Raw genomic sequence first — 19,727 nt, 5'->3', positions numbered from 1 at the left:
AAAAAAAAAAAAAAAAAAAAAAAAAAGCCTGACATAAAGGAGCCCTCAATCAAAGGGATTTTGTCCCTCCTATCTGCACTGCACTGCTCCTTGTGACTAAAGAACTAAGGAAATTGGATTCCAATCTAGATACAAGACATTGACATTAGAAAACATCAATTAAAGAGGGGCCAAGTCCATGGGCTGGGGTTGTGGCTCAGTGGTAGAGTGCTCGCCTAGCATGCACTGGGTTCAATCCTTAGCACCACATAAAATAATAATAATAATAATAATAATAATAATAATAATAATAATAAAGATATTATGTCCACCTAAAATATTAAAAAGGGGGGGGGGCTGAGTCTAGTGATTTGGTTTGTAGTGTGCTCGGCACCCAACTTTTTGCACTTTTTGTTTGGCCTTGGACTCTCTCTGCCTCTAAAACAGTGTAGATCCAGGAGCATTTTAACGATGCCTTCCAGCCTTGACAACCTCAGAGAAGCTCCCAGAGCACCCTAAGCAAAACTGTGCGGGTCAGCGCCAAAAAAAAAAAAAAGCACAGACGCATGCGCACTTCCTCACCTCGCCGGCCTTCCGGGCCTCCGAGAGTGGCTGCCCCGAGAAATGCCTCTTTCTCTGAGGAATCCCATTATTTCCTATTTATCCTCTAGTGTCGTCTTTTCAAATCCACTTCCTGTCCGCGGCTGAAAAAAATAAATTGTCTGACTAGATTCCTCAAAGGCGCTAGGACACCTAAGTATCTTGAACCGGCGCGGAAAAGGGCGGCCTGACATTGGAAGTGGCACAGGGTCCTGCAGTGAGTCCTTCCGGGGGGTGACATTCAGCCGGCCTTTGGGGCAACGGACCTTCTGCCCTAGAACCATGGCCCAGTTCGTGCGTAACCTCGCGGAGAAGGCCCCGGCGCTAGTGAACGGTGAGCGCGGTGTGAGGCTGCCGAGGCCGGTACACGGGCTACGGGGAGGCCCAGAGGTCCCGAGGGGAAGAAGGGGGCTGTGGTGACCTGAGGGAGCTGCAGGAACCGGGGCGGGACGGCCTGGCGGTGCAGGGAGCGGGTGGGAGGATTGTGACCCTCTGACCCTCATCTCCTCTGCTCTGCATCTTGGGTTCTCTTTACCACCTAGAAGGAGCTGAATTCTAACCACGACAGTGAAGAGGGGTAGGGGGAAGGAAGCCTTGAGTACCTCCCGGCCGGCGCCATTACGCCCCTTTAGATCCCCCAGAACAGGGAGGCAGAGGGGATGGCTCTGTTAGAGATAGGAAGGAGAAAGGCAGAAACTTGAGAAAGTACATAAATTTGACCTCATCGGGTAGTCTTGTTCTCATTAGAGAGTATTGAAAAGTCAGTAGAAATGTCGAAGCAGGGATGAGCTTTGAACGGTGCCTTTGCCTTCTGCCCTGCTTTAACCCAAGGGAAATTGTAGGCGAAATTGGACTTTATGGATGAGTGTCCCCGTCCCAATAAGCATTGAAAGGTTTTCGTATAAATAATATAATCTTTGTTATTATAGCTTAACATTCATGGAATTTTTTCAGTTCGAAGAACATCACTGTAGCCCGCTATATACCAGAACAGTCCCGAATATTCACAGCCCTGAGTAATAGTCTGTTCTGTGGGTAAACCTTCAGTTGTTTTCTGTAAGGTCTTCATTTTATTCCTAGAGTGAGATGAGCTAAATTGACGTTTCTTCATTAGTTGTGGTATATTGTAGTAAGTGGTTGAAGATCAGATTGCTAAATAGTTTTTATTCAAATTTAATCAAAATTGAATTGTGGCCAGAAAGCAGAATTCTGAAAAATACGTGCAATGTTTTTAAGCCTATTATGCTGTCTGATTTTCTTATTCATTCTCTCTTCACTTCATCACCAAACAATGAGTCAATGAAAATCTTGCAGTGCCCAATAGTATATACTTGATTCTCTCTTCCTACAGTCTGTGTTCCCCACAGTCTATTGGTGAGACACGTTATACATTTTCCTATTTTATTTGTAGTTTTTATGTTACTGAGATCCTTGAATTATCTATTTAAGAAGCTCTATACTTTTGTGTAAATAAAAAGAAAAATGCTTCAATCTTTGGACTTTGTGGATAATATAAGGCAAGACTTTTAATAATTTCAAATGGATTTTTTTCCTAGTGGCTTTCACATATTGGGAAATGAACTAGTTTCTGTGATAAAATTCAAAAGGAAAAGTATTAACAAAATAAATTTTTGTTATGAAATATATAATCCCTACTGGGCATGGTGTGCACACCTGTAATCCCAGCAACTTGGAGGCTGAGGCTGGAGAATCACAAGTTTGAGGCCAGCTTTGGCAACTTACGAAGACCCTATATAACTCAGTGATAGAGTGCCCTGGGTTCAATCCCCAGTATCACAAAAGAAAAAGAAGTGTGTGTGTGTGTGTGTGTGTGTGTGTGTGTGTGTTGTGTAAATCCTTTTCCTCTGTTATTGTGAACAATTGAAAGATAACTTCTTATTCTTCCAAAAGTACTCAGAAAGGAAGAATTCACTAGGCTCTGAATGTTGAAATGGACATGTATCTTGCTTTATAGAATAGGCCTGTGTGTTAAATGTAATTCCAGGATCTAATTTAGGATATCGCATTTAGTTGTTATGTCTTCCTAGTCTCCTCTGATTTGTGACATTTCCAATTTTTTCCTCATCTTTCAAAAGACTTTGACTGTCTTGAGATGTCTGTCTATGTATCCTGAAGAATATCCCTCAATCTGGATTTATCTGCTGTTTCTCTCATGATTAGTCTGGAACTATGGATTTTGAGAAAGAATACCACAGAGATGAGATACCCTCAATCTATAGAAAGGTATATTTATATAATACCACTTGTAATAGCTTTTATTCCTTGGTTTAGGTAGCATTTCATATATTCCTCCCCTGTAGAGTTATTATTTTCCCTTTCTATATCTTTGGGGTTTCCTGTGGTGGTAGTGGTTTTTTGTTTGTTTTTCAGTACTGGGAATTGAGCCCAGGGTTGTCTCCCCAGAGCTTCATCCCCAACCCTTTTTACTTTTTAATTTGAAGCAGGTCTCACTAAGTAGTCCAGGCTGGCTTTGAACTTGTGATCCAGGTCCTGCTTCAGCCTCCTGAGTATCATGTGCTACCGCATGCCTGGCACTAACTCCTACCTGATGTTTAGAAGCAAGTAACTATGTCTGGCCCCTGGGGTAGGAGGGTTTGCAGCCAGAAACCAGGGTGGTTGGATGGTCCATTTCCTGTAGGGGGGAATATCTGCAAATATTAAATGGAATTCTTCTATAAGAAAGATTTGTCTCTTCTTCGTTTATTTACTCAATCACTGTATTGGCTCATTTACATTTATTTCACACTTTGCCTATCCAATATTCTTTATTTTTTGCTCAAATTGGCCATTGAGAACTGTTTTAAGTTGGCATTTCTGTTCCTTTGATGTGCCCCCTTACTTTCTGAAGTTTCCAGTCTTTCCTCATCTTTCATGATCTTGACCCTATTGGGGTGTCTATCTCTGTATCCTGAAGAATATCCCTCAGGATTTATCTGGTGTTTCAGACTCATCTTGGTTTTTTTTCTTGCTCAGCCTTAGTATTGGCCATTTCTCCAAGGAGCACTAGTTTTTTGTTTTGTTTTGTTGATAATGGAATTTAGAAACTAAGATTTGGTGTTGAGTTTTGTTTTTTGTTTTTTGTTTTAAAGAGAGAGAGAGAGAGAGAGAATTTTTTTTTTTTTAATATTTATTTTTTAGTTTTCGGTGGACACAACATCTTTGTTTGTATGTGGTGCTGAGGATCGAACCCGGGCCGCACACATGCCAGGCGAGCACGCTACCGCTTGAGCCACATCCCCAGCCCCTTGGTGTTGAGTTTGTTCCTTGCTACTAGACTATTAGCTTCTAGGGGCTGTCAGTGGACAAAGATACGTATACAAATCCATACGGGGCATGCATACCACCCATGTATTAAGGTGAACATGAGTTCACGTGGATGTTTGCAACTGTAATCCAGTAGCATGAGTTTTGATTTTGTTTATTTTGTGCTGGGGCTTGAACCCAGGACCTTACACATGCTGAGCACATGATGCTCTACCTCTATATGCCACCAGCCCAAAATAACCTCTCAACTTTTTTTTTTTTTAACAGAGAAGATTTATTTATTTTTTTAAGAGAGAGAGAGAGAGAGAATCTTTAATATTTATTTTTTAGTTTTTGGCAGACACAACATCTTTGTTTGTATGTAGTGCTGAGGATCGAACCCGGGCCGCAAGCATGCCAGATGAGCGCGCTACTGCTTGAGCCACATCCCCAGCCCATAACCTCTCAACTTTATTGTGTTTTTTACTTTTTGTTTTCTTATATGAGATGGGATCTCACTTTGTTGCCTACCCTTGCTCTGAACTCTTGGGTTCAAGCAGCCCTCCTATCTCAGCCTCCAGAGTAGCTGGGACTACAGGCACACATTACTGCCCCTGGCTATTCTTATTTCTTTTCTTGCTTATCACTGAGAAATCTGGTTCATACTATCCATCATTCATTTACTTATGTTTTGTTCATCCCTTGTATATTAACTTGTGCTCCTAAGAAACATTTACCAACTCAAGTAGTATTTTATGTACAGTGTACTCCTCTTTTTGAAGAGAGGGATTTGCAGTGCTGGGATCAAACCCAGGGAATCATACATGCTAAACAAAGGGCTCTACCACTGAGCTGCATCCCCAGCCCCCAGTTATTTGGGTTTGTTTGGGTTTTTGTTGTTGTTGTTGTTGTTTTTAAAGGACAAATATCTGTGTTGAAGGTAAGTTTAAAGATGGTTTGTTGACTATTTCATAAGACATTGTACTTTTTAATTGTCCCATTTGGTAGGTATTGGCAGTTCTCTTTAGAATAGTCTCTTAGTGTTTTATGTCTACCTAGTGTTACTACCTGGCCCCAAGCACAGGATAAGTAAGATGGTGATTCTTATTTTTTTTTCCTCTCTTTGGTACCAAGTATTGAACCCAAGGGTGTTTAAGCACTGTCTACATCTCCAGCCCTTTTGAGACAAGGTCTCATTGAGTTGCAGAAGCTGGCTTTAAACTTGTGATCCTCCTGCCTCAGCCTCCAAAACCGTTAGCATTACAGGTGTGTACCACTGCATCCAGCAGGGAGATAGTGATTCTAAGAATAGTAAAATATCCTAGGCCAGGGTTGTGGCTTAGTGGTAGAGTGCTTGCCTAACATGCATGAGGCACTGGGGGTTTGAACCCTGGCACTTCATAAAAAAATAAAATAAAGGTATTGTGTCCATCTACAGTTAAGGGGGAAAAATAGTAAAATACTCAAATATAGGCATTTAATAGAAAAAACTCCAACAACCTTGGGTAACCCATCTTTAAATAATAGACATTTGGGGGCTGGGGTTGTGGCTCAGTGGTAGAGCATTTGCCTAGCATGTGCGAGGCCCTGGGTTCAATCCTCAGCACCACATTAAAAAAATAAATAAAATTAAGGTATTGTGTCCAACTACAACTAAAAAAATAAATTAAAAAAATAATAATGATAGACATTTTATGAATGTTCATGGATTTGTGTTTTGGTTTTTGTTTGTTTTTGTTTTGCACTGGGGCTCAAACCCAGGCTTCATGCAAGCACTCTTTGAGCTATACCTCCAACTTCTTGCTATTTTTATGTTCCTCTTATGATTTTATTATTTTATTTATTCATACTGAGAACCCAGGTGCGTTTTACAGTTGAACTATATCCCAGGCCCTTTTTATTTTGAGACAGGGTTTGGCTAAGTTGCTAAAATCTCACTAAGTTTCTAAGGCTGGCCTTGAACTTGTGATCCTTCTACTTCATCTCTCAAGTTGCTGGAGTTATAGGCATGCATCACCCACATCTGGCTTGATTTTTTTTTTTTTTCCCTCCACCTTGCTGAAGTCAGTAGTCTCACATCTTCCCAGTTTATTAAGTGTCTATTTTCTTGCCAGGCATGGTGGTGCACTCCTATAATCCCAGTGACTCAGGAGACTGAGGCAGGAAGACCACCAGTTCAAAGCCAGCCTCATCAATTTATCAAGGCCTTAAGCAACTGAAATCCTGTCTCATAATAAAGGGCTGGGGATATGGCTCAGTGGTAAAGTGCCCTTGGGTTCAATCCCTGGTATCAAATTAAAAAAAAAAAAAAAAAATCTCTCTTCTTGAAATATTAATGCCTTGAAGAATTTGAGCTTAGTAATAGAGTCTAGTTTGGGCTGCTTTTAACAATACATGTAGGTTTTACTTTTATTAAAGGGAACAGCTGTGCCTTTCTTAGAGAAAGATTTAATCCAGCACATATTGATGAGGATACCAAAAATGGATACTAATTGGTATAATTCTGTCTAGATTTGTAGCCAATATTATGATAAATTTTAATCTTGTTCTTAAGGGTGCCATTCTGTGTAGGTCCTTCCTCCCCCCATTCCCCTTCTGGACCTCTTCCCTTGATTTTCTGATCTCTCTACCAATAAAATATGAATAAATTTCTGCTGTTTTCTTCTGTTTGAATACAAATGCTGGTACCTTTACAGTTAATTAGATTTGCCATTCATAAGTGAAGTAGCATACTAGCTGGCCACTAGTGAAATCCCAGCATAATTGAATGTGCTTATAGTTTCCTGCCTGATTGAACTTCCCTGTGACACAGGTGTTCTGCATCTTTAAAAGCCTCTTGTTACCAAGGAGCAGCTTTGACTTTTCACACCGGGTGCACATTTGGTACAAGCAGTGAATGAATGTGATGCATGAATAAATATTTGTGTCCAACCCACACATCTGCTTCTTTCGGTCTCTAGTGAGTTCATCCTGGTTTTTTTGTTTTGTTTTGTTTTGTTTTCCAGCTGCTGTGACTTACTCCAAGCCTCGATTGGCCACATTTTGGCATTATGCCAAGGTTGAGCTCGTTCCTCCAACCCCTGCTGAGATCCCTACAGCTATTCAGAGCCTGAAAAAAATAGTCAATAGTGCTCAAACTGGTAGCTTCAAACAGCTTACAGTTAAGGTAACTATGGGCTAAGTGAAAACGTATGTACATAACAGCAAATGTCTTCCCTTGGGATTTTTCTGATTGTTTTGATTAATATGTGTGTTTTCAGTGAGACTGAATCCAACATAATGAGAGATAGTCTCTTTTTTTTTTTTTTTTTTTTTTTTTGACTGCCAAGGAAGATATTTACTTTTCTAATTTTGTCATCTACATAGAAATAATTGGCTATTTTATTTCTTGGTTTTCCTAATAGTCTTATAACAGAAAAGTAAGCATTTTTTTAAAACTGGAAAACATCTTCCTTTCCAATTTTGGTTACTATACTAAATGATTGCTTACTTCCTGGTTTATACTTTTTTATTCATCTTTAGTCCTGGAATTGTCCCCGATTCGGCCACAATATCTCTTAAACTATATTAGTCAGCAAGCTAACCAAATCTGGGTTATCATATTAACATGAATATTAAATATCATAAAAATTAGAACTTAAATTTTATGTTTACTTAAATTTGCCATTCATAAGTCAAGTGAGCACAGGGTATAAAAAGCCTAAATAATAGTTATTGACTTTAGAACCTACATCCTGGAAGATATGGTTATTTATCAGAAGATTCTAATAACCTCTGGTCTAATTTTGTAGGGGAAAACTCATTTCTAGAAGTACTAAAAGGAAAAGGCTCAATTTTGTTATATAAAGGTATTTTTTTCAACCAGTTTCAAGGTCCATATTTGTACTTGTATGAAACATTGCTTTCTGGAACCATATGTATATATATTTTTTAGGGCAATAAAATGTTGATTTGTGAAACTGAGTACTGAATATTTCGAGTTAAACCAAATAATATGTGAATAAAAAGGAAATACAAATGGGAAAACAGTCCTTCATCTTTAAGCAGATTATCTTCAGCCAGGCAGAAATGTCTTTTCAGAGATTTGGCCTTCCTTTAGCCATCCTTTCATATCAATGCCCTATCTAAATGTGTCAGCTATTTCCAGGATGTGGGTCGTTTTAGGGCCCATAAAGTGTCTCATAAACTAATAATGAAAGGGTTAAGTCAGTTCAGGTCTTTAAAGAATGCTTTGAAAGAATTTATAAGCTCTGGACTACTTAACTTACAAAATTTGAAAGTTCAGGGGTCCTCAGCAGTTAAGCAAAGTTAACATTATTAACTCTTGGCTTTGACTAAATTGCCCTCTAGTTTGAATAGTGTCCTTATATTCTATGTCACTTAGTCCTAGAAAAATAGTCTTAAATATATAAAGAAAGGAAGGTACCTTAAAATTGGTGCTACTTTTTGGGTGAGGCTGTAGCTCAGTGGCAGAATGCTTGCCTAGCACATGTGAGGCACTGGGTTCATTCCTTAGCACCACATAAACAAATAAACAAAGGCATGCTGTCCATCTACAACTGCAAAAAAAAATTTTTGTACTGCCTTTTTTTTTTCCAGGAAGCTGTGCTGAATGGTTTGGTGGCTACTGAAGTATGGATGTGGTTTTATATCGGAGAGATCATAGGCAAGCGTGGCATTGTTGGCTATAACGTTTGAAGACCTATCTTTAACATCTGATTATATTTGATTTATCATTTGAGTTTTCTTGGACCATATATGATCAGATTGCTATCTGAATAAAGATGTATCAGAATAAGATGTATCAGATATCAGTGTTTTTTCTGTCAAGTACTGTATAAAAGGTCATAGGTTTTTGTTGTTGTTTTGGGGGTTTTGGTTTGGGTTTGGGGGTTTTTTTGTCAAGGGAGTGGTACTGGTCATTGAACCCAGGAGGCACCCTACCACTGAGCTATATCCCCAATCCTTTTTATTTTTTGAACCAGGATTTTGCTAAATTTCTGAAGCTGACCTCAAACTTGTAATCCTCCTACCTCAACCTCCTGAGTCACTGGGATTACAGGTCTGAACCACTGTTACCCAGGACAGTTTTTCTTGATATTAAGTTTGATTGTTTAGGGGATATATTAATATAGCTCTAAATGCATGTCTAGGAGACTGGAGTTGTAGCTCTGTGGTAGAGCACTTGCCTAACACATGTGAGGCACTGGGTTTGGTTCTCAGCACCACACAAAAATGAATACAGGTATTGTGTTCATCTACAACTAAAAAATATAATAATAAATGCATGTCTGTTTATCCTGAAACTGGAAAATATGTATGTGACTATACCAACCTGGTAGGTGAATATATGAGGATAATGTTTTTATAATATTTAAAGTTGGTCACAGTGGCACACACCTCTAATCCCAGCAGTCTGGGAGGCTGAGGCAGGAGGATCACACGTTTGAGACCAGCCTCAGTAACTTAGCAAGGCCCTAAGCAACTTAGTGAGACCCTGTCTCAAAATTAAGAAGGATTGGGGATGTAGCTCAGTGGTAAAGCCTCCCTGGGCTACATCCCCAATACTAACAGAAAAAAAAAAAATTATATTTAAGCTTTCCAGAAAACTTGAGGGGAAAAGTCTTGAGAGAACTAGAACTTGCTATAGCAAAAGATATAGTAATACCATGTGCCAGAGTGATGTAGTTAAATCATATTGGTAAAAGCTGGACTTTAAACCTTAAAGTCCTTGGTTGGCTCATTGGCATGTTTCTAACCTTTAGTCCCAGCAACTTCAGAGCCTGAGGCAGGAGGGTCAGTTGAGCTCAAGAGTTTGAAGCCAACCTGGATAACATGATGAGAACCTGTCTTAAAAGAAGACACGTTAACAAAGAGAAAAATTGGATTGTTTGTCTTTGCTGTAATCATTGACCCATTTGACAACAGTTGTGTCTATAAATGTTGGGATACTTGTCTACTAAAGTATTTACTTTCCCCAAAAGAATAACAGTGGTGGTGGTTCTGAATATGAATGTTTGTAACATCTTTAACAGAAGTTCAGAGTAAATAAGAACTGTGACCTATATTTTTAAGTATAATTTTCACGTGTATTGTTAATCTTTCTGGTTGTATGATTTTTAGAACTTATTTCAAAAGATCCCACAGATAATTAAACAAGTTTATAACTTAGCATCATCTATGGGTCTAAATAGTATATTGTGACTTGAAATAAATAGAAGTAATTGGTGTCAGTCTGTCTTGAGCCATTTTATTAAGGATATAGGAGATATATATAGTAGATAACTGATCATAGCCTTTGCCTGGGAACCTTAAAGTCCTTGGTTGGCTCATTGGCATGTTTCTAATCCTCTCCTACTCTTAACAGCCATAGCAAAACATGCAGTGCCAACTAATGATAACTAAAAAGTTATTGCATATTTTTTGTGAAAGCAATATGGTTCACAGTATAGTATTAATCTTTTAATAGTGTTGAGGATCCATCTACAACTAAAAAAATAATTTAAAAAGAAAGTTTCCATAGAGGTTTCTACTCTTCTGAAAGTAATGCCCAACTTACTGCTTCTGCAATAAACACAGGTGATCAAAACTGAAACTAACCTTTTAAAAAGTATTCAGTAACTTAAAATATGCAGAACAGAAGATCACAGAAATACAACCATGATGATGATCTGTATTTCTGTTTCAGGTAGTGCAGAAGTATTAAACAGAAAAAGGTGTGACATCCGCTGGCTCTCCTTATAACCTATAGAGGCCTAGTTGATTCATGATATATAATGTTACTTTTTTAAACCACATACTCACACCTGAAAGTCCTCAAAGTAAACATTACTATTCACTTCACTGGTACTTCCTCCTCCTTTGCCCTACAGAGCTCCTCTGAGCTCCCTTGTGACTAATAGTGCATGTACAGAATTTTCTTAGGAGGTTAAAATAGCAGTGGGCTCCTTAAAGTAGCGACTTGACTTCACCAGGCTTGTTTCTTTTTGCCTTTATCAATTCCACATACCTTGTCTCCTAGTGGAGAACTGTTCAAGCAATCTTTCACTGGATGTGGGTGCCAAGTGTTTGTCACTGGCAACTTAAATATTATTTAACTCAGATGTTCAGTGTGCACCTCCTAATTCCAGGCACTATATAAGAAACATGAATAAGACTTACCTGTTTGCAGAGTTGAGTCTGGTGCTGTGGGGGATATGCTGTGAGGGATAGGCTAATCCAGATTTGAGAAGAAGGTTCAAGGGGGTTGTAGAGGGGATGTGTATCTAAAGTAAACCAGGAAAATAAGAGCCAAGAAAAATGGATCAAGGAATACTAGGCAGGTAGAACAACCTTTACAAAAAATATTGCTGGCGCAGTGGCCCCACTTTTAATTCCAGTGGCTGGGGTGGCTGAGGCAGGAAGATCACAAGTTCAAAGCCAGCCTCAGCAACAGTGAGGCACTAAGCAATTCATTGAGACCCTGTCTCATAAAATACAAAAAAGGGCTGGGGATGCGGCTCAGTGGTTGAGCATCCCTGAGTTCAATCCCTGGTGCCCAAAAAATTTTTAAAAATAAAATATTAAGTCAGGCAGCACGGATTTGTAATCCCAGTTACTTGGGAGGCCTGGGCAACTTAGTGAAACTTTATCTCAATAAAAGGGTGGGGGTGTAGCTCAGTGGTAGAGCACTTTGCTAGTGTGCCTGAGACCCAGGTTCAATCCTCAGCACTGCAAACAATAAATATGTGTGTGTGTATATCTTAAGATATACATCTTAAGCACAGTTAAGAAAAAGCCATTAAAATGTGCAGTATGAGCTGGCAATTTCAATTCCACCTAACCCTAGAAAAGAAAATGCATGGGGTGAGTCAGGTGTGGTGGTGCATACCTGTAGTCCCAGCTGCCCAGAAGACTGAGGCAAGAAGATTACTCAAGCCCATGAGCCTGGGACCAGCCTAGCAAGACCTAGTCTCAAAAACAAAAAAAGCATGGGATGCACGTAAGAGTGTATGGTCCCCTGGGTGCGACAGCACATGTCTGTAATTTCAGCGGCTCAGTAGGCTGAGGCGGGAGGATCGCAAGTTCGAAGCCAGCCTCAGTAAAAGCAAGGAACTAAGTAACTCAGTGAGACCCTGTCTCTAAATCTCTAAATAAAATACAAACTAGGGCTGGGGATGTGGGTCAAGTGCCCCTGCATTCAATCCTCGGTACCGCCCCACACACACAGAAAAAAAAGAGTGTATGGTCCTGTGTTTTTCTCAGTATATAAAACTATATAGTAGTAGGCATAAGGAGACAGAAGATTATAGTTACAAATAGTCACTATGATCAAGAAATATGATTCCTAAGGAAACCACTATCTAAAAAATAACAACATAAATGTTAATAAACAGCAAAGGCTTTTTGTTGAGGCTTTCATCATTTCAAGACTTAATAGTAAACTCTGGGGAGTATAATTCAGTGTGAGAGTGCTTGCCTAGCACACATGAGACCCTGGGTCTGATCACCAGCACCAAAAATATAGATGATAGGGCAGAAGTTAATGTGAAACTGTTCACATTGCATATTTAATCTTTTGTTGTATATATCTCCTAATTGTTCTCCTTGGATAACAGATTCTTTCTTTTGGCCTGTATTTCTAGTCCAATATGTTTTTTTTTTTCAGTATTTCATATTGTATAGCTCTTTACATTTTTAAGACATATGCACTATCTCATTCAGTCAAATTTCCTCTGAAGCACATGGCATAAATGGTATACCCATTTAACAAGTCAGGAACTGAACAACAGAAATATTAATGATGTGGCTAGAACCCTGTGAGTAACAAGTGGTGGATGCACAAGTGGGGCCCAGATAATGAGCCCCTGTTGATTGTGTTCTTTACTCATGACTATTATTTGACCTCTCTGCTTTGTGTACAGTTCATTCTATATTATTTTTTCTCATTGCAGTCCTGTTTTGCTCTACTACCAAGTTACTTAAGTTTTGTGAGGTTTTTTTCATTTGTGGAACTGAGGATTGAAACCAGGGCCTTGTGCATACTAAGCAAGAGCTCTATCACTGAGCCACATCTCCAGCCCAAGATGTATTGTCCCTTTAGATATCAGCCTCGGGCTGGGAATGTGGCTCAAGCAGTAGCGCGCTCGCCTGGCATGCGTGCGGCCCGGGTTCGATCCTCAGCACCACATACCAACAAAGATGTTGTGTCCGCCAATAACTAAAAAATAAATATTAAAAAAAAAAAAATCGATATCAGCCTCTCTATTTTTTTCAGCTTCTTTTGTTGGTGCATTATAGTTGTATAGTTGTTTGTAGTGATGGGAGCCTCCCTTATATGCATATTTTTGACATATACATGTATGTGACAATATACATACATATGACATATACATATATATGACAATAGATATCTTATGTAAGATAATATATGGCTTTGTGAAGCTTCCTACTATTTCTTAATTAGTGTGGTTTTAATTTTCCCCAGCACATGAATTGATATGATTGTGATCACTCTTATGGTGAGTACAGTAACAGCTCTACCTAAGATAATACCTTAGCAGAAAATGTACACAAGACCTACTCATCAGACAAAAGTCCTCCATACATAAAACACTGCCATGCAGGGCCCTTGATGGACTGCCTTTGGCCTTAATCTCATTTTGTTACCAAACATTGTTTCAGCTACATAATTTCTAACCAGTCCCCATTAAAAAAAAAAAAAAGTTTCATGTAATTAGACTGTATTCTCACTGGTCCTGATAGTTTTAGTTTTCTACCAATCACCAGGTCACGCCCCACTCCCATCCCCACTCTTTTTCTTGACAATTTTGTCTCCTGGTTTGTTCTCTATAATACTACCTCCATCTTAATCCTTGGTAATTTCAACATATACATAGGTCAATAGTTTCTGTGGTCCCTGAACCAGAGCAGCATCAGCATCACCAGGGATCTTAGAAATGAGAATTCTCAAGTTTTATCCCAGAGACTCTGGAGTGGGATCTTGCAATCTATATTCTAACTGGCTTGAACTTCTTGCATGAACTAAGAAAGGTTACCTTCAGAAGCTCCAAATTTTAAGGCATCCCACTGCCATCAAATCCAAAAGCAACTAAAGCATTGTTATATGATTTTGAATTATAACCTATTTGTTAAAATAGCTCCCATTTCCCCTAAGGACAACCTGCATTTCCACCTCAGTTTAGTGCATTGTCTCATTTTTGGGTCTCAACAGGGTTGGGAACTCAAACGAATGAATATAGTTCTCAGATGTAGTGAATGATAATGTGATGGTGGAAGAAGAGAGGGTACCAATTTTAGTGACCTTCAGTAGAGCAGTGGAAAGAAATCGGTGTAAAGCCCAGGACTAACGGAAAAGTGAAATCAGTGATGACTGCTTTATCTTGAACCCTCTTATGATTTTATCTACCTTGAATATGCTGATATATTATATGATACCCAAGTTACACTACAACTTACAATGGGACTAATTTCCACTTCCCCCTAAGATCCACATTTCACCCCCACTCACTAAAGGTAAACACTGAAGCCAAATGGTCCTTGATTTGGGATCCTTGAGTTTGTTTGCTCTGCCATCACCATCTGACCCTGCTGCCCAGTAGCACCATTCCAGAGGGAAGTTGCCTCTAAGGACTGACTAGTAAATCTCTCAAAATTATTTGCAGAAAGGCCTAAGAACACCAATCAGCAACAAACCCCCCCACACACTTTAAAACACCATTCACAGCTGCATGTTTCCTTCATTTTCCCATCTCAAGTACAGCCAAGGCATCTTGCAGGTTAGCAGACGCTACTCATTTAAGAAAGTATGAAGCAAAATGTTACCCTCCTCATTTTCAGTGCAAAACAAAATGAAGTGGAACCATTTGCCTGTGGTGAGTGAGGCAAGGGTAGAGGGCTGGAATGCAGGACTTGATTCCTTATTCCCTACTTCTAACCACATCCTCTCCACTCTGGGATATGTAAGTTGGTTATTACACTGGGGACAGGAATGAGGAAGGGGATGGTTTCCTTTTATGCTTCTATTTGGAAACTTACATCTAAACTCTAAACCAAGTATAAAACACTCCATTTCAACTTTAGTGAGAGCAGACGATGACTCACATGTAGTATGTACCAGAGCTTTGGGTACCATGACTTTCTGGGTCTTAAGTAATGGATTGGCTATATATTGATAGAGAGTGTTCTGATTAGAGACAAGAATAAAGCAAAAGAGAGGAAGTTAATGCCTAATTCAAACATTTTAAAAGCCTAATTAGCCATTGATCATTTACCCAGTCTCTATTTATGAATTTTCAGATTAAATTGTTTTTATTTATTTTGGGGGTGCTGGGGGTTGAACCCAGGGTCTGGCATGTGCTAAGCAAACACTTTACTACCAATCTACTTGATAGCTCATATAAGTTCGCATGTGAAAGACAATAAGAAATTTAGCTTTTTATTTGTCTTACATTTTTTATACTAGAGTATGAAGTCTTTGCTTTGTGCAATGATGGCCTTGTTCTTATGGTTTTGTTTGTATGTTTTCTTTTTTATCTACTAAAAGATATACCTTATTTTTTGTACAGTTGTTTCCCCTGCTGTATTATTTAATAAAATTTATTCTTAATCAATACACAAAAACATAAAAATTGTAGATATTTATGGAGTACTATATAATGTTTAGTATTGAGTACTATTAATATAGTATTATTGAGTACTATATAATGTTTAATATTGTGTAATATTATTATTATTTGGTACTGGATTGAACTCAGGGCTTTACACATGCTAGATAAGTGCTCTACCACTGAGTTACATCTCCAGTCCTTTTTATTTTGAGACAGGATCTCACTAAGTTGCTGAGGCTGGCCTTGAACTTGTGATCCTCCTGCCTCAGCCTCCCAGGTCACTGGGATTAGAGGCATGTGTCCCTCACTTTATTTTCATTTTGAGACAGAGTCTCACCAAGTTGACCAGGCTGGCCTCAAACTTGTCATCTTTCTGCCTCAGCCTCCTAAGCAGCTGGGATTATAAGTATGCACCACTGTGCCCAGCTAATATTAATATTTTCTAAAGCCTAGGAATAAACAATGAAACAGAATGCATGCATTATAATGTATATTCAAAAACATCAAAACAGCCTAACCCAACTGGTCTTGAAAATGATAACCTTTGGGAAATCTTTCAGGCCAGTCATGATTATTGGGAAAAAAATAATCAAACATTTATTCAAGTTTTTTTTTTTTTTCCATGTGACATACTTTTAGAATTTCTAGTCTTTCAATACAGACACTTTCACTTGTGGAAAGTCATATCACAACTCAGGAACTGGTAGCTTCTAGTTCCTCTAAGAATATCCCTCAATCAACAAATTGTCCACCTAGCTAAGGGACAGCTTCCTGGAATTAAGACTGCAGAACCTAGGTTATAATTAACTCAGACTTCCTCCTCCTCTTGTACCTTGGCCATGACCTTAATCTTCACCTAGATTTTCCATCCCATCTACGGATAAAAATTTGTTCTAAATTAGATCAACTGAACTCTAGTCCTGTTAGCCTAAGATAAGTTGGCATTGGTGGTTGAAAGGAATCTTAAACCAATTTTAAGTCATACAGTTAGATTTAAGCATGACTTACACAAAGCTAAACATCTTAGTGGGGGATAATATTCCCCAACTTTTATCCTTTTCTCCCTATGATAAAAAATATCAGACATCACTTGGTAATGCTAGAGTCTAATGAATCAGAGTAATTTGGAGGGCTGGGGATGTGGCTCAAGCGGTAGCGCACTCGCCTGGCATGCGTGTGGCCCGGGTTCGATCCTCAGCACCACATACAAACAAAGATGTTGTGTCCGCTGAAAACTAAAAAATAAATATTAAAAAATTCTCTCTCTCTTTCTCTCTTTAAAAAAAAAGAGTAATTTGGAGGGAAAAATATGTTTCCAATTCCAGGAACTGCAGCATGGTCAATACAAAGAAAAAATTAAAAGGAATGATAGAATGGGAGGGGCTTTGGAATGGAGTAGTTTTCAACTGCATGGATTTAAAGTCAGATTTAACTGAGCCCTATTCTATGTGATCTTGATTCTCACAACTTTTCAAGAGATTAAGGCACATGAGTTAGACAGTACAACCAAGGGGCTGGGGATAGTAGAGTTTTTGCCTAGCATGTCCGAGGTCCTAGGTTTAGTCCCCAGTACTGAAGGGAAGAGAGAGGAGAGAGAGAGAGAGAGAGAGAACAATAAAGAATTTTAAAGTTATGAAATTTGAGATTCAAAGAAATTGTTATGTACCTTCATTGGTGTGCAGTGTCTTTCAAAAAATTAGGTAACTACTATGTTAAAGAGAATACAAACTGTCAGCATGAACTCCTTTAATTTTCTCCCTTTCTCCTTGAACTGATCTTCTGATTGTCCCTTCTCCTGCAGTGACTTCCCTCCTTCCTCCTACCCCAGAGGAACATAACTAGCACATTCTTTCCAAAACTATCCTTCTATATTTGCACTTGATTTTCTTCCTTTCTGCTCTTTTTGAGTTGTCAATAGTCCTTTTATTTATTTATTTATATGCAGTGTAGAGAATTAAACCCAGCGCCTCACACATGGTAGGCAAGCACTCTACCACTGAGCCATAACCTCAGCCCAAACATTTATTACATTCTTGTTATACATCAGATTAATTGCTTGTGTTTCCGAAATTTAAAAGACGTTTCCTGTCTTTAAAGGGCTCATAGTCTACTGGAAGAGGTTGTAGCAAAATTTAAAAAGTACAAACTGTACCAATTTATACAGTGTGTAAAGAACAAGAGAAGTCAGGCATGGTGGGGCACATCTGTAATCCCAGCGGGTCGGCAGGCTGAGGCAGGAGGATTGGGAGTTCAAAGCCAGCCTCAGCAAAAGCGAGGCGCTAAGTAGCTCAGTGAGACCCTGTCTCTAAATAAAATACAATATAAGGCTGGGGATGTGGCTCAGTGGTTGCATGCTCCTAAGTTCAATATCTGGTAACAAAAAAACAAACTAAACCAAAACAAAACAAAACAAATATCAACAAGAAAAGTCTGCATCTTTTTTTGGTCCCAGAGACTGAACCCAAGGATGCTTAACCACGGAGCCACATCCCCATCCCTTTTTTAGTATTTTATTTAGAGATAAGTTCTTACTAAGTTAATTAGGGCCTCACTAAATTGCTGAGGCTGGCTTTGAACACAAGATCGTCCTGCCTCAGCCTCCAGAGTGCTGAGATTACAGGTGTGCACCACCATTCCTGCCTAGCTAGAAGTGCACATCTTATGCTAGGGTTGTACAGTAGAGACTGAGGAATGCTTGAGTGGAGGGATAGCACCGAGCTGGGTGTAGAAGTCAACTAAGGATAAGAAAGGAAAGAAGGACATTTTAAACAGAGAGAATATACTCCAAAGCAGGATCAGACAATATAATTCAAGGAAATAAATAAAATTGGTTCAATGAGGCAGGAACACAAGGAATAGATAGATGGGTCTTGGAGACAAGGAATGAGGGAGAGTTAGAACAAATTATAAAGAATCTTGAAAGTGATAGGAATAGTAAAGTATTTTTTTTAATAGTTATTTTATTTATTTATTTTTCAGTTTTCGGCGGACACAACACCTTTGTTTGTATGTGGCACTGAGGATCTAACCCGGGCCGCACGCATGCCAGGCGAGCGTGCTACCGCTTGAGCCACATCCTCAGCCAATAGTAAAGTATTTTAAGAATGAAATTAATATAGTCAGATTTGCATTTTAGGAAGTTTAATATTATATCAATGCATAAGACTGAGAACTATTGCAGTAATCCTGAAGCCAGTGTGGGTACATAATTAGAAGAAGAAATACCGGCTGCCCATGGAGGCAAATGCCTATAACCCCAGCTGAGGAAGGCTGAGCCAGGAGGATCACAAGTTTGAGGCCAGCCTGGTAACTTAGTGAGACCCTGTCTATAAGTAAAAATAAAAAGACCTGGGGATGTAGTTCAATCATGCATAAGGCCCTGGGTTCAAGCTCTAATACTGCAAAAAAAGAAGGAGGAGAAGAACAAGAAATGCAGGAAGAGACAAATTTCAGTGTAAAGAAGAATTCAGTTTAAGGATGTACAGGTGAAGACATTCAACAGATTACTGGTTACTTGTATCTGAAATTCAAAAGAGGAGTTAGTGCAGGAAATTAGTTAGTTCATTCAGAAGTCACAAGCACCCAAGAATAGGTGAGATTGCTTAGAAGGAAATCCCAAACTGAGAGAAGGCAGGCATTTGTGTAGGTTTTGTTTATTACTATATCCCTAGCACTTAACACTACCTGGCAGTATTCAGTATTTGAATAAATAAATGAAATAATGAAAGTAGAGCCAACAACTGACCACGGGAAACCAACATTTTAGGGGTTTGAGATGGAAAGTCAGAGAAGTAGGAGAAAGTGCAAGAGAGAGTAAGTGAGGTCACAGAAACCAAGAGCCTTCCTGAAAAGTGTCCACTAGTTTGGTAAATAGAAAATCATTGGTGTCTTTTGTGACAGTAGTTTCAACAGAGGTGGCAGTCAGATCATAGTGGCTTGAAGAGTATGTGGAAGAGTCACCTGTGAATATCAGTTACTCTTTAGAAACCTGGCTACATCTTCATTAAGCGTTTATCTTTTCCTTTTCCTTGGTCCTTCCCTCAAGCTACTAGATAGGTTCAAGTCTCCCTATGTTTAAAGTTAAAAAAGAAAAACAAAACCTTCCCTTCATTCTCATGCTACCGACCTATCTTTCATTAACCTTCTTCTCTGTCAGTGGATGGAAGTGTGTGAATTTTGAATCCTCTTTCTTCTGTTGGTTCTCCTAATGCTTCCCTTCCATTTATTTCCTGATCTCAACAGTCTGGTAATATATCACTCCATATATATATATAT

The 19,727-nt window shown here is 38.9% G+C and overlaps 1 protein-coding gene across 1 annotated transcript; it reads left to right on the top strand.

Moving 5' to 3' along the window:
- Nucleotides 1-665: 665 nt before the first annotated feature.
- On the top strand, nucleotides 666-8,643 carry Atp5mg (ATP synthase membrane subunit g). Its single transcript, XM_015489800.2, has 3 exons — nucleotides 666-913; nucleotides 6,849-7,009; nucleotides 8,443-8,643. Exons 1-3 carry the CDS (start codon nucleotides 862-864, stop codon nucleotides 8,539-8,541), a joined length of 312 nt encoding a protein of 103 aa, XP_015345286.1. The 5' UTR covers nucleotides 666-861; the 3' UTR covers nucleotides 8,542-8,643.
- The last annotated feature ends 11,084 nt before the right edge of the window (nucleotides 8,644-19,727 follow it).

This window comes from Marmota marmota, unplaced genomic scaffold (genome assembly GCF_001458135.2).
Source record: "Marmota marmota marmota unplaced genomic scaffold, marMar, whole genome shotgun sequence".
In the NCBI taxonomy this organism is placed as follows: Eukaryota; Metazoa; Chordata; class Mammalia; order Rodentia; family Sciuridae; genus Marmota; species Marmota marmota.
This window is presented reverse-complemented; position numbering and strand designations above follow the sequence as displayed.